This window comes from Ostrea edulis, chromosome 2, assembly GCF_947568905.1.
Source record: "Ostrea edulis chromosome 2, xbOstEdul1.1, whole genome shotgun sequence".
Taxonomy (NCBI): Eukaryota; Metazoa; Mollusca; class Bivalvia; order Ostreida; family Ostreidae; genus Ostrea; species Ostrea edulis.
Genome location: NC_079165.1, coordinates 10,815,289 through 10,830,531, shown reverse-complemented (window position 1 = coordinate 10,830,531; position 15,243 = coordinate 10,815,289). Strand labels below are relative to the sequence as shown.

At 35.9% G+C, this 15,243-nt stretch overlaps 1 protein-coding gene across 2 annotated transcripts in view; it reads right to left on the bottom strand.

Moving 5' to 3' along the window:
- Positions 1–15,243, bottom strand: part of LOC125678963 (titin-like) — a 294,828-nt gene that overhangs the window by 1,037 nt on the left and 278,548 nt on the right. For both annotated transcript variants that reach the window (XM_056156077.1, XM_056156078.1), the window contains 14 exons: positions 15,024–15,199; positions 12,896–14,780; positions 10,591–10,741; positions 10,175–10,417; positions 8,336–8,479; positions 7,929–8,101; positions 5,438–5,597; positions 4,689–4,751; positions 3,353–3,443; positions 2,901–3,104; positions 2,149–2,490; positions 1,805–1,957; positions 1,546–1,672; positions 1–140 (listed from right to left, as the gene is read on the bottom strand). The exon at positions 1–140 is cut by the window's left edge and continues 1,037 nt beyond it. In XM_056156077.1, coding sequence (XP_056012052.1) covers positions 1–140; positions 1,546–1,672; positions 1,805–1,957; positions 2,149–2,490; positions 2,901–3,104; positions 3,353–3,443; positions 4,689–4,751; positions 5,438–5,597; positions 7,929–8,101; positions 8,336–8,479; positions 10,175–10,417; positions 10,591–10,741; positions 12,896–14,780; positions 15,024–15,199 — 4,052 coding nt within the window. The remainder of the gene's footprint in view (positions 141–1,545; positions 1,673–1,804; positions 1,958–2,148; positions 2,491–2,900; positions 3,105–3,352; positions 3,444–4,688; positions 4,752–5,437; positions 5,598–7,928; positions 8,102–8,335; positions 8,480–10,174; positions 10,418–10,590; positions 10,742–12,895; positions 14,781–15,023; positions 15,200–15,243) is intronic.

Genomic DNA, 15,243 nt, shown 5'->3' with positions numbered 1-15,243 from the left:
ATTGACGACGGTCGAGACGAGGAAAGGGTGTCAGTTTGTGACGAAACGTCTGAATCACTTTGTACAGAGCTATCACTTCCACTACGGCTCTTCTGAAGCATTGAGATCCGTCCGATAGCTCGAATGGCATTTCCCATTTTCTGTTTATAGAAAAATCGAAATTCAGATCAGTTTTAAAATTTTTTCTTCCTAGGTCAGATTATCTCTCATGAAGAATACTTTATACTAGTATATATGAGGAAATATATGAGAATGCATGACAGAATGAATATTGAGTACTTCAAACCAAGGCCATGCTCTGAAATTAGTCACTACAATCCGTGCTGTCGTTAAAAATCTTGCATCATGACTTAAAAATTGAAAGAATGTCATTCTTAAAATCATGAACTAATGCAAAATTGTTTAATTCATTTAACGAAAAGTGAATGTAATCTGCTTATACCTTTCTCGAACACAATCAAACATCATGCCTAGAAAATTTTACACAAGTAATTGACATGATATTTAGTCTACATTTAAAGAAAATAATTAAAACTTCTTGATGCAAGATTTGTGCAAAAATTGTGCAGCAATAACAAGTGCTACTCCCAGCATGTGGTATACACAGAGAAACGTTCTAGTGCATCACAAACTTTAACATGATTAATGAACATGCAAGTTAATTTAGCTTTATATCAAATTGAGGGAGAGGTGTAATAGGCATGGGCCACCAACTCATATAGCACTATATTGGTAAGGAAGATGGAGGGAGAGGAATTACTTGAATACAGATATAAAGATAATTCTGAACATTGAAACATTTCACATACTTGGATCCCTGATAATTTAATGTGTTTGGAACAATTCTGTCGTAAGTATGAGTTTTTGAATATAATATTCATAAAAATTGAGGCCCTTTTCTGAACAAACTGAAACCTTTGATAGGAAATATACTGAAAGCTGCCTATGAAATAGTACACTTGTCTAAATTTGTTGCCTGCCATGCAGGAGCAGTGCTTAGAACACTAATGGTGTGTCAGCGAACCTTAAGTCCCTTTATCCTACGAACAAGCACACGGACAATTACATCTACTGCAAACAAACAAAGCTACAGAGCTAGGGAACTTACACAAGGTTTCGTCTATGTTTAAAACTTAAATTGAAACACAATGGAAATCTTTAATCAGTTGTACATCATCACAGAAATAAAACAACTAAAAGTAATGTTTTTAAAACAAATCAACTTCATTCATTTGAGAACTAAAAGTAATTTTTCAAAAACTTCATTTCAACTATATTTTCTATAAAAGACAAAATGAATGAAACAAAAATATACATACAAAGAAATAGAATAGCATTAATACTAATGGCAATACATATACACACCAAACATATGAAAAAACAATATATACACTATCTTAATTTATAATACTCAATGCACTACTAGCTATCAAATTATAACAAGGATACAAACCAAGGTGGCAAATGCAGAATGGAATGTAACACATAGAATTTCACAAACTGAAGCAACTACAACAGACACACACACACAGACAAAGGTCTTACCTGCCATTTCCGACGTGCCATGAATTGCTTCAGATTTCTCAGACTTTGCCGTAGTTTCTTTGAGCTGTTTCTTTCAGATCTTGCGATCCAGGGATGCTCTAAACACTGATCTATTGTATATCTTTTCCTGAAACGAATAAAAAATTGTGCTTGAATTCATTAAACTCTTGAAAAGAAAAATTCTTCTTATGAATTTTTATTTTCATTTTAAAAATAAATGAAGAAAGAGAAGCAAAAAGTGTTTGAATTGCTGACTTACCTTTTGTTTAGTTTGATTGTTTTGTTGATGAAATCTTTTGCAAGGTCTGATATCTCATCAAATGCCTCATCATCAAAATCATAATCACCCCTCGTTACGTTAGACAGAGTCTCAACATCAGAATCCCCCATAAAGGGAGACAAACCAGACAGCCTGCGAAACAAAGAGAAACATTCAAACCCAACTCTTCAAGTTTTCAACAGTTTGAATTTGTTAAGAAACTAAGCTTGAAGGATTTAGAATCATTTCTAAAATCTGCATTTAAAATAATTGTTTGGAAAGAAAAGATGTTTATCAATGTTAAGGGTATTCATGGTTTTGTGTGATTTAGAAATCAAACTTACAAGACATAACAAATGACCCCGACACTCCATATGTCTGTCGGGAATCCAATCTCCTCGTAGTTCACAACTTCTGGAGCAATGAACTCCGGTGTTCCGAACATCACTCGTAGACTTTCACCTTCCTTATGGCGCCGAGCGAGGCCAAAGTCAATGATTTTGACTAAGTTATTGTCCTTGTTCACACACAGAATGTTTTCGGGCTTTAAATCCAGATGCAGAATAGATTTTAAATGCATATACTGCAAGCCCTGGCAGATCTGGCGCATGAAATGAACGCAGTCACACTCTGTTAACTCCAAATCCTCGTCGGCAACTCGATCAAAAAGTTCTCCTCCTGCTACACTGTAAACAGAATCACACAACTTTTAGACCGCTACAAAAGTTATAATCATTGTTAAGCATAAAATTTCCCTGTGCACTTAACTTGTGATTGGTGTTGTCCATTTATAAGGGGAAAAAAGTTGTAGCAACAGAAAATGTGCGGGAAATAAATGTTCATTACTTCCTACTCTTGTGAAATCACTTGGAAATAAGAACCTCAAAAAAGAACAATATATCAGTCTATGAAACTCTCATAGATTACGTGAAAACTGCATCTTCAAGTTTTTGAGGGTTCGAAGACAACCGCTGGATGTCATTACATGTGTTCAACGTATTTAATATTTAGTTTATAACGCCCTTAACCCATCAATCATCGTATTTAATATTTTGATTATTACGCCCTTTACCCATCAATGACCTGGAGTACTTACTATTCCATCACGAGGACCACGTTTCTTGCTGTCTCGAAAGCATCCCACAACATCAGAAGCTTGGGGTGAGTTAGTAAATTCATTATCTCCACTTCTTGTCTCAGATTTTCTTTTTCTTTCTGAGATCTGCATTTGACGATTTTAGCGGCAAATGTTTTGCCTGATGTTTTTTCTAAGCATTTGTGGACTTTTCCAAATTTTCCCCTGAAATGAATGAAAAAAATTATTTAACCATAATTGGATAAACTGTTCCTGAATAGAGTTATGGGCCCTTTTAAAAGATTTCTTTAATAGACCACATTTCTCTGCTGAATGTGTATTTGTGGAATAAACATGAATTCTTTTAGGACCATATTTGTGCATGTAAATGCTTTTCTAAAATGTTTGTCAAATATGTCTCAAGACTTTCTATTTACAGATTGTGTAGATTCATTATTCTATATTATACTTACTTTCCTATTGCATCTTGCAGGTCATAATCGTGCTCGAATTTCTTTTCTTGTTGCAGTGCCACAAGTTTTGGTTCAAAGGGCAAATCTTCTTCTGTAAATAGATAATAAACCATATAGATTCATGCACTAAAATGGATGAATTTCAAACTGAAACTCAAGGCAGCAAATATTTTACATTAATTAGTAAATGTTTAAAAGATTGATTACAATTTGAGTAAAATGTAGTATCCAAACCCACCCAAATCAATGATTTGATTAATACCACACACCTGACAAATCTACCTGAACATGTGATGTAGAAGTTCTTCCTATCTATATACACGAGTTGTACATGTAGAGACATATATATATATATATATATTATAGGATTAAACATTCTTTTTGAAAAATTTATCGATGTGTAAACTCCGAACATTTTACTCACAAACTGAATAAAAGTGCGAAGTACTTTTATGTTAAGTTTGTGAGTAAAATGTCCGGAGTTTACACATCGATAAATTCTTCTAAAAGAATGTTTGATTCTTATAATTCCAATTCATTCACTTTATTAACGATTGCAAAAATTTTAATAGTTTCCCCGCACTATGTTATTTGTTTTCAGGCGTGTACGAATACATCGCGTTTTCGGATTTATTGATGTATAAACTCTTGTTCAGCTTTATTTTTGTCCAATCAAAACAATTGTAATAAATAACATTGGAATTATATATACATATTCGTATCAATAGGTCTGTATGTTCGATACACATACATATATTGGCACTGTATAGCGGGTTTTTTTCCTGTGGGTCTAAAATTTGGCAATTTGCTGGCTCAAAGGTATGCTAATAATTTTAGTGGAAAACTTTTAGTGGACAAGGAAGAGTTATCTCTCTTGCAAATATTGAAGTCGCAATTTGGGTGCTTATTTGGTGAGTGAAATTTTGGCGGAAAGCTATCTCACCGCTAAAATGAGCCAAATTTATCATCCACAGAAAAAAACCTATATGGTACATGAAATAAACATCATTATAATTGATTTCTAGCATGTCTAAATTGATATAAAAATTATAGTGGTGCTTCCAACAGATATATCTTAATATTTCACTTAAAAGCAATGAGAAATTATTGAATATAAATATGATTAACGAGATGTGAAACTTGTAACTTGTTAAAGCTAGAATGTAGGGATGTTGCTGTTAATTGATATGGTAAAGGCGTATAAAAAATGTACAAGAAAAAAGAGAAAAAGCATACTGAGGCAGCTTAAACCGTACGGTGTATTAGTAATTGGAGGCCGAGTCTCCGAGGTTGATGGTTTATGATGGGAGAAGCATGCAGTGACAGAAGAGTTTACCTGTGGGGGAAAATATGGACATGTACGACCCCGTGGGCGAGGTCGGTGACATCACAAAAACATCTGGAAAAACGTCAGTATTACGTGCAAAAAATTCACGATTAAACTTCTACTTGATATTGATATTGGTTTGACATCAGGTGCCCACAGCTGTGAATTATACTACGATGTGCTCTAAACAGAGCAGACCAATCGTGGGTATCTGATGATATTAGTTCTACATGCTATACGTGGTATTTCTAACATTTTAATTTCATGTGAAAAGTTACATAAAGCTTAAAGTCTGATGAAAAATAACCAACATCAATATACATGTAGAAACAGTTCATCGAGAGAGAGATATGCATGTATATATGATTTTCTAATTGAGGGTTTTTTAAAGTTATTCAAAATTTAAAAAAAAAAAGGCATGCAACTACTTCCTTCTCTATCTTAAATGCCATGCAATTCAAAATCTGCAAAGCTAGCTTTCAAATTTTTCTTTTCTTCCAATCTACATCCTGCTAGTATTTCCTTTTAACATAAAAATTTCCATTTTTCTGTGAGCACAGTTAGCTATCTATTGCCAAGATAACCAAGCCGTGCCAGTCACATAAACAGTTATACCTACAGAAACATCAGTCAAGCCGACACAAAATACACATCTCTGCTTCACTGATATTCCAGATTAATGTCAAAATTTTGTGAGAGTTACATAAGTGCTAGGGAATGCAGATTTAAATCCAGATTGTTTCCAAGGTGAGACTTACCATCAGAATCGACAGACAAACGCAGGGACGACCTGCGATCCTTGGTGACGATGACAGCTGATGTGTCGCTAGGTTTTCCGTATCCGTGCTTGTTCTTGGCTGTCACACGGAAAAAATATGGCGTGTGTGGAAGTAAGTCAGCTACGTGGTATGATGTACTCTGAATAAAAATGAAGGTCAATTTTACTCTCTCGCAATCATCAACACTTTGCAACAATTTATGTGATAACAGCCTTTCTCAATCCCATAAAATCCAAAATTTCAAAGTTTTAAAGAGAGACTGAATTTTCTTCACTTTCATAAAAGAGATGATGTCCTGTACAGACTCGTATGATTTGTGACATTTATAGTCCTTGGGACCACACATCATCAAATGTGATGCAATTCTTCAATTCTGCTAAAATTGGTTAAAATGCTGATTATTTGTGAATGTTTTTCTTTCAGGAAAGATATAGTGCACGTATGGACAAATAAATTAAATGTGTACAGGAAAATTAAATATAAACTTTTCACAAGCCAACGTTTGATGCTTCCTATAGAGAAAAACTGCATGAAAAATAGCCATTTTATGTCAAAATCCTGATAAATGGTGGTAAAATTTCACATTTATGATTTCATAATTCTGGTTTTAAGTCATTTTTATCAAATGAAAAATTACTTGTGTCAGGATTCTTGCACAAAATACACTTAATTTGAAGCCCTCTTCATATACTGTCCTTTATCAATAAATCTACAAGAGGAATTTTGAATGGCTAGGATATCTGAAACATTTTGTAGGGAAATTTTGAATGGCTAGGATCTGAAACATTTTGTAGAGGAATTTTGAATGGCTAGGATATGAAACATTTTGTAGAGGAATTTTGAATGGCTGGGATCTGAAACATTTTGTAGAGGAATTTTAAATGGCTGGGATCTGAAACATTTTGTCGAGGAATTTTGAATGACTGGGATCTGAAACATTTTGTAGAGGAATTTTGAATGACTGGGATCTGAAACATTTTGTAGAGGAATTTTGAATGACTGGGATCTGAAACATTTTGTAGAGGAATTTTGAATGACTGGGATCTGAAACATTTTGTGGAGGAATTTTGAATGACTGGGATCTGAAACATTTTGTGGAGGAATTTTGAATGACTGGGATCTGAAACATTTTGTAGAGGAATTTTGAATGGCTGGGATCTGAATCATTTTGTAGAGGAATTTTGAATGACTGGGATCTGAAACATTTTGTAGAGGAATTTTGAATGACTGGGATCTGAAACATTTTGTAGAGGAATTTTGAATGACTGGGATCTGAAACATTTTGTAGAGGAATTTTGAATGACTGGGATCTGAAACATTTTGTAGAGGAATTTTGAATGACTGGGATCTGAAACATTTTGTAGAGGAATTTTGAATGACTGGGATCTGAAACATTTTGTAGAGGAATTTTGAATGACTGGGATCTGAAACATTTTGTAGAGGAATTTTGAATGACTGGGATCTGAAACATTTTGTAGAGGAATTTTGAATGACTGGGATCTGAAACATTTTGTAGAGGAATTTTGAATGACTGGGATCTGAAACATTTTGTGGAGTTTATACTTACAGGTCAACATGACAGATGATTTAAATCAATACAATATGTTACATTACTACATGACTACGTACAATGAATTTATCACAAACTTGTCTGACACTAAGCAGCATTTCAAATCACCAGAATAAATCTACATCAAAATCAATATCTGTAAACAGCCAAGTTATGTCCACATGTCCTCTGAATAGCTGGATTATTTTATGTTAGGACTCAATGACATCTCACAAAACAATCACACACTCAAACACACCAGATCCCCTCCCACAATCTATCAAACATACCAGATCCCCTCCCACAATCTATCAAACACACCAGATCCCCTCCCACAATCTATCAAACACACCAAATCCCCTCCCACAATCTATCAAACACACCAGATCCCCTCACACAATCTATCAAACACATCAGATCCTCTCACACAATCTATCAAACACACCAGATCCCCTCACACAATCTATCAAACACACCAGATCCCCTCCCACAATCTATCAAACATATCAGATCCCCTCCCACAATCTATCAAACACACCAGATCCCCTCCCACAATCTATCAAACACACCAGATCCCCTCCCACAATCTATCAAACACACCAGATCCCCTAACACAATCTATCAAACATATCAGATCCCCTCCCACAATCTATCAAATATACCAGATCCCCTCACACAATCTATCAAACACACCAGATCCCCTCCCACAATCTATCAAACACACCAGATCCCCTCACACAATCTATCAAACACACCAGATCCCCTCACACAATCTACAATATGACATTTCCCTTTTAAAAAACAACACCAATATGCATCTCATAGCACAGCCAATGGCAGGTCCTAATAACTTCAAATGAGTTGTTGTTTGCTTATGATACTCCTCCTACTGATTAGTACTACTGCTATAAAGTTACTTACATGACATTGATCTGTGAGGGTCTGCCATATTTCTTTCTCCGCCTCACACATTTCCACCCGGTACCCCATGACAGGACTCCCCCCGTCTGTGGAGGGGCCACCCCAGGACAGGATCACAGAGCGCAGGTTTACATCAGAAGCATAAGGTCGACCAGACACCTGTCCTGGTACATCTGTAATCAAAGCATATTATACGTATCAGATGAAACACACATATTACTCATTAAAAACAACTAAAATACAACGCAATATAAGTTGGGGGGGGGGGGATTATTACAAAGACAATGTTTGGTTTTCAATGTTTTAAAATTCTTTAAATTTAGATGTTCAAAATAAAATGCAACATTCGTGAGATGATAAACACAGAATAAAATGCTACATTTGTGAGGTGGTAACAGTGCCTTTACCATGCACGTTCACTGTGGACATCGCAGTTGTCTGGCCAATGCTGTTGTTCACTGTTATCTTGTACTTCCCAGCGTCAGTGACCTTGACCTGGTTGATGGTGAGGCGACTGAAATGCTCCGATGTGTTCACTGACATGGAATCATCTGAAGGAAAAATAAAATTTCTAAATACAAGCCAATAAAATAATTACAATTAAAATTTGGATCCTCTTCATTAGTAATTAATACAATGATGCTTTTATAGATTTTGACTGAACACTTCCGGACAATCAAATGTACACACACTATACAATTTTACACCTTTTGATTTTCTTTTGTGCTAATGAAGTATGGAAAACTTCCAACATTATCAAACCTCTAATGGGACAAAAATAACCCCCACACACAAAAAAATAACCGGACTATTGGCATTTTTGATAGATCTGTTGTATTTTCCCGACAATTACACGAAGTTATTTATGAATACTTAAACCTATGGTCTTCTGTTCAGCTTCCAATACCATTCGTTTGTGACATAAATAAAACACAATATGAAATTTTCATCATATACGCTCATAAAATGGCTAGATCCAATTATCACCCAAAACACTCTCATCTTATTGCTTCAGAATATTCTTTTTCATCTTAATACAAAAATGTGGATGAAATTTTTGTTCTGTTCTTTACACTGAAGTAAAAAGGCATTTTTGCTTTTAAAACTAGTACATGTACATCAAAAAAAAATTTTGCTGTCTTCTCACACTAACAATCTCCGTACATAATTAGAAACACACTCAATACTTTCTCAGACTTGACCGACATATTTCACTGATTTTAAAATTGCCGTAGTAACTGATACACACTAAAATAAGAAGACATTAATGAACTTAAAATGATATCATCGACACAACCTAACAATTCTTAGATGAACAATATATGAATAACAACATTTGTTTAAAATTGTAAATGGCAAATATCAACAAAATATAATTTAATTAAAATTTTGATAAAGTTGTACCTGTCACTTAAAGATTTAAATTCCAAAGAAACCTCCCTCAAATTGTGAGGACACCCTTTTCATTCTAAACACTCTTGCTATCTCTGCCTCCCACACAAGCGAAAGCTAACGCCAATGAATCACTTGATTTAATCAGCACATGGCAGAAAAATCATTTATAATTTATGCTGTAGAAAACGTGACAAAATTCCCAGTGTACATCTTGAGATTTGTATCACGGGTGTTTGATGCTGACACCTGAGATGGCTCGTCTAGGAATATTAGGTATATAGAAAGCAGTATTCACTGCAGTAAAAACATCTCCCATCACACTGCAGTGAAAACATCTTCCCGCGCAGGTTTCTTGTAGATAACACAACCATCACTCACTAAATATTAAAAAAAAAACTGCCTTCTTTCCAAATAAATTTACTTTGTATGTCAACCTTGTGAAGACTTTCAACAAAAAACAGAGAGATATCTGTGCATCTCCTCAAGTTCCCACAGCCCGATGTAACAACCTTGAAGGCTCTTTTTCAAAACAGTAATACTTTTATGTATGGGCCTTGAGTACATGTAATAGATTAAACTAAATCACATTGGTTCAATGTAGTAATTACAGTTTTAGTCCCTGATCTGATCATCCTGGGGGACATACACTACAATTATCTAACATGTGGGTACATCGTACTGCGGGTTAAGTACACTATTATCTGGTTAAATTGGTTTAAATTCCATCTAATGATGTTTAATTTCAAACTATTCACACATCCTATGGGACTCTTTTTCTGGCTACATAAATATAAAATTGGACACAGAAATTTGAAGTTCTCTGAACGATACCAATAAATATAAAACCTCACCAGTTTTCAGCAGTGAGGTCCCCTTCCGCCACTCAATGCTGGGTTTTTCGTCAGAGGTAAAGGAGGCTTGGATAGTGATCTTCTGACCAAGGGTGGTGTTGACAGTGGAGGGATTGATCTCATGGATGACCGGGGCCTCCAGCGTGTCAGCAAACTCGTCTTCTGTACAGGTGCCCTCACCGGTCGAGTCCTCCTTCCTCATTCCACACTCCTCCTCTGAGTGGTCCGTGGCGCTCGCAAGTTCTGCATACACAAAAACAATTACATCATTTCACACAATTATGTCAGTCTTATCAAAACCCTCATTTAATGTAAATTATCTGTATAAAATTCCTCAAGACCAGCAAATTATCAGGCATTTCCAGACAAGATGCTTAAGTGAATGAGAGTTTAGTAGTTTATGTTTGCTTCATTACCTTTCACAAAGAGATGACAGCTGGTCGAGTCGGATCCTGTGCTGTTACTGGCTGTACAGACGTAAACTCCATCGTCCTCTGGGTAAGCTCCAGCGATGACTAGCCGAGCAATATGATTGTCATCATAGGTCATACGAAAGAACTTGGACGGCTGGAAAAGAAATCATTCAGTCATTCTCTCAGTAACTAGTTACCATAAATATATATATCTATGAATGAGAGAAAATACCGGCTACCATTAATTCTCATTCACGTAGCTACCAAATATCTGTCTCTCCATTAATTAACGAATTTCATAATCCTGGAATAAAACAAAAGATTCGCATGACTTGGAACTTTACCTACATGATATTCATTAATACTCCACGTTCTTATCTTGAGGCTGTAAGCCTGTAAGTGTTGGCTTATTGATTTCTTTTGACATTAAAACACTTAAAAGAGTTTTGGTTCTAATCTATTTCTGTAATCTTCGATAATTCTGGAGACAAGACGGGTTAAATTGTTTATATATCCACAAATGAAACACAATACCTTATCTACATCTCGCCATTAACAACCGGGGTGCATACAAAGGCACTAAAGCCACACAAACGAAGGCGTGAACTTCACGATTCACAGTTTGAATTCAAACACTGTTTGTTACCCTGGTGTTATATTGTTTTCTTCAGAGTCTTTGATCAAAACTGAAGTCCTAGATTGTAATGCTCATACCCTAAGCATGCATAGGTCTCCTAGTTATTACAACGCTCCATTTGATTCACACGTCATGACTGGCCGTTTTAGGCAGATATCTTCGAGATATACTGATTCAATATTTACTTTAAAAACTGTTTCATTCAGTCTACATCTTAATCCCTGCCTACTTTTGTTTAGATGTGCAAAAATGTCCTCCGCATATTTATTTAATAACACAAGGTGGTCTGAATCATTTTAATTGAAACATGCCAGTTTTTAAAAAATTCATGTGATTAGCCCTATCTGTATTTAACTAACTCTTTTCAATGTTGGTTTAAAGAAATTTAGATTCTCATTTATCAACTATAATTCAAATTATTCATCTAAAGAAATGTAACTGGTATCAAATGGCTGTACATTAAATTCTAACTGTCCTCTTTAAATCTACATAAAAAGATTTCAAAACTTTGTATAGATGGAGCACTTAGAGACTTTTATACATTCTTTACAACTTCTATCATATCTTTCTACAATTCCTCTTAGAAATGGTTTTCCTTTCATTCTGTGACAAGGGGAGACAAAACATGAGAATAACGATAATCCAGGATGTAATTAAAATCAGAAAGATCTAACGGAATCAATGCTGAACATTTTATGATTGAATTTTCTTTTCTAAATCATTAAATGGAACTCATCAAGTTGCTTTCAAAAAGACTGACAATAAACTGACATTCTGTAAAGCATTGAGAACTGAGTTCAAAAACTCAATTAATGTGTACATACCAGTGTTCCCTTAAGTGGACAGATGTATTGATGACCATTGATAAAGTGGTGACCACTTAAAATGACCCCTGAACATGTGTAGCAATAAAATGTCCAATATTTACAGTTTGTTAAATACCCGGAGTTAACACATCGACAGACAATAACACATTTCACATTTAGCTTTCAAGATCTTTTTTAATCTCTATTTGTACAAATACATATATAAATTCAATAATACCATCTTGCTGTTGCTAGCAGGGCTTTCAATAATTCTAAAGTGGGGAGGTGAATTTCTCCACTTGAAGAAGCTGTTTTACAGTAAGGTCCAATAGTTTATTGTGTAAATTATGAAATTTGAAGCAGCGAGTTCTGATCATTAAAACAGTTATAAATCGCCTCCTGCTGCCCCATATTGAAACCGCTATCTTACAATGATCATTTATCAGAAGAACCAAAAACATTACCAACCACAAACAAAATCATCTCAATCTATCAAACCGATTGACTATGTACTGCCTGTTGTAGTTTGAATCTAACTACCGGTAAGTCCACATGCACTGAAAATGGTGCCTGGATGCAACATCAAATTCCCTGCCTGGTCGTAACAAGAATGTTTAATCTCTGGATCCACATACCTCTAGAGCATTCCAAAACACACTGAAGATGCTTCACACTCACCATACAATCATTATCATCACAAAGCTACTTCACATTTATCTTCCCATCATCTAATTCTCATTTTCCTAAATTTTGCATTAAGCTCCTATTCTACAACCCATTAAGGATGCTTTCAAACATCATAAAAAGGGCACCATACACCTTACAAGCGCCTGACAACTATAAACATTTTTTATCTTTTACTTACTTTGATTTGGTTGTTGTTCATGGTCCATGTGATTTCTGGGCGGGGCACACCGGTGATGTGACATTCCATGGTCACAGAATCCCCCTCCGTGACAGTCTTGTCCTTCAGTCGGGTGTTGAAGGAGGGAGGCTGGCGGTGTCGATTTTCCACGTAGCTGACATGTCGCGTCAGAACATGTCTGAAATCTGTTGTCTTTGGGCTGGACGGAGGTTTATTATCCTTCGAATCGTTCTTACTAAAACTATTACTTGTTCGTCTTTTTCTTGACAGAATACTTCGAAAATCGTCAGAATTATTTTCAGGAGTTTTCACACTGCCATTTTCAGATGACATTTCGGTGCGATTTAAATTTAAATTCAGTTTACTCAACGGAGGCCTAGTTATCGCTGTCTCCTCTTTGGGTTTCGTTGATTCGTGAGCTACACTGTCGAGTTTCGTTGTCGATTTCACATCCCCATTCAGACCTTCCTGGTCTTGATTCCTCTGCTGTCGTCTTGCCCTCCAATCACTTAAGACGTCTCTTTCATTTTCACTTTTTGCGACAGGGCTTACAGAGTCTCTAACATTGTTGGCATTCCTGTTTTTCCTATTGGCAAGAACAGTTCTGAAATCTTCATCTTTATTTTCCACAACATTCTGAGAAATGATTGCTTTTGGTTTAGAATATTCCTGTGTGGTCATTTTGCTGTCATCTTCCACATTTTTTTCACTGTTCACTTTGGAGCTGTTTGAACTTTCCTCTTCTTTGTAGACATTTTGACAGGTTATCTCCTTGGAGTGAACTCCTCGCATGTCCGGATTTCCTGAGACATACGTTTGAGAATCTGTCGTCCCTGTTTGTAGTACCGGGATGTTCACAATATTGCTAGAATTGGGTGGAATGAAGTCTTTGTGTGCAGGAGATTGCCTGCGTCTCTGTCTTCGCACAGCCAACAAGTTCTCAATGTCTACTTCGTCCATGACATCAGTAAGGACTGGAGGGTGTGACTGAGGTTGAACATTATCTGACAGTGGTGCTAATTTTTCCACTCTTTCTTCGGGTAAAGGTTCTGAGATGGGGACTTCATGCACAGCTGGTGAGTCTCTTTGTCTCCTTGTACGGAGAGGCATGGATTGTGTCCCTTGATCTGGAGTATTTTCCTCAATTTTCTGATGATTTGTTTCCTCTTTAGGAGTATGAAATTTGGATTGGACCAGTATTTCACTATTTTGAACTGTGTCCCTTTGTGATGGTGAAGGCTTGTTGTCGGAGGGTTCAGATTTCAGTGGTAATGCATTGGCTATAGACTCCTGTTTCAGAGAAATTGATGACTTCTCTTTCATCTCTGAGAAGTTGTCTCTCTTCACTACTGGTGGTGCTTCTTTTGGCACAGAATTCCTCTTTCTATTTAATACAGACCTGTAGTCCATAGAACTGGTGGAGTTGTCTTTCCTGGATGGTGTTCCTGAGAACGAGTTGGACTTTCTCTCATTCTGCAGTTTTACTTGTTCTTCTCGTGACTGTTTCCTGACGGACAGAATTTCTCTGAAATCAGTCCCTAGATCAGGCCCCGCTGAATGTTTTTTCTCAAGGTTTATCCCCGTTTTCAAAAGATCGTTATCGGATTTGTGTTTTAACAGACTTCTATAGTCTTTCCTCTCGGAGGAAGCGGGTTTAGATTTTAACACTCCTCTGAAATCGTGAATTTCTTGACTCTTTGGTGGTTTTTGTTCTAATTTCCTGAGTTTTTCTATCCTATCAGACACAGAATTACCACTCAGTGGTTTTGGCACATTTGAAATTTTCACTACCTCAGGATGATTGGGCTTGGAAACTCCTGGGGAACTCCAGTTCATAGCAGACTTCCTCTGCTCAATTCTTTCCTCAACAACCCTATGCATAGACCTAAAATTCATAACACACTGTAAGATAGATTCAACATACCATATTCCCATGCAACTAAAACAAATATAAAACTTTATTCAATATATTTTAACCAAAAATTGAGTTATTCTAAAATAAAATTATGCATCATGATGAATGAAATAATAGAAATTCTAGCAAGACAATGCATTGAAAACATCAACATTTAAAAAGAAAACTGTTTTATATTACTGTCATAAGATGTACTTAAAACATCCAACATACTGTTGTGGTGGTGGAATGCTACATGGGGGGTTGTTGGGTAAATCTGAATCATTGACAACAAGTCTTGTATCCATGGAAACGACCCCAGCTGGATTTGTGAGTATACATGTGTATATTCCACTGTCACTGTTAGTTACACTTCCAATTTCCAGGACACAGTCTTCTCCAAATGTAATCTACACGAAAAATTACAGCATGTATATTTACAGTACTGAATTTT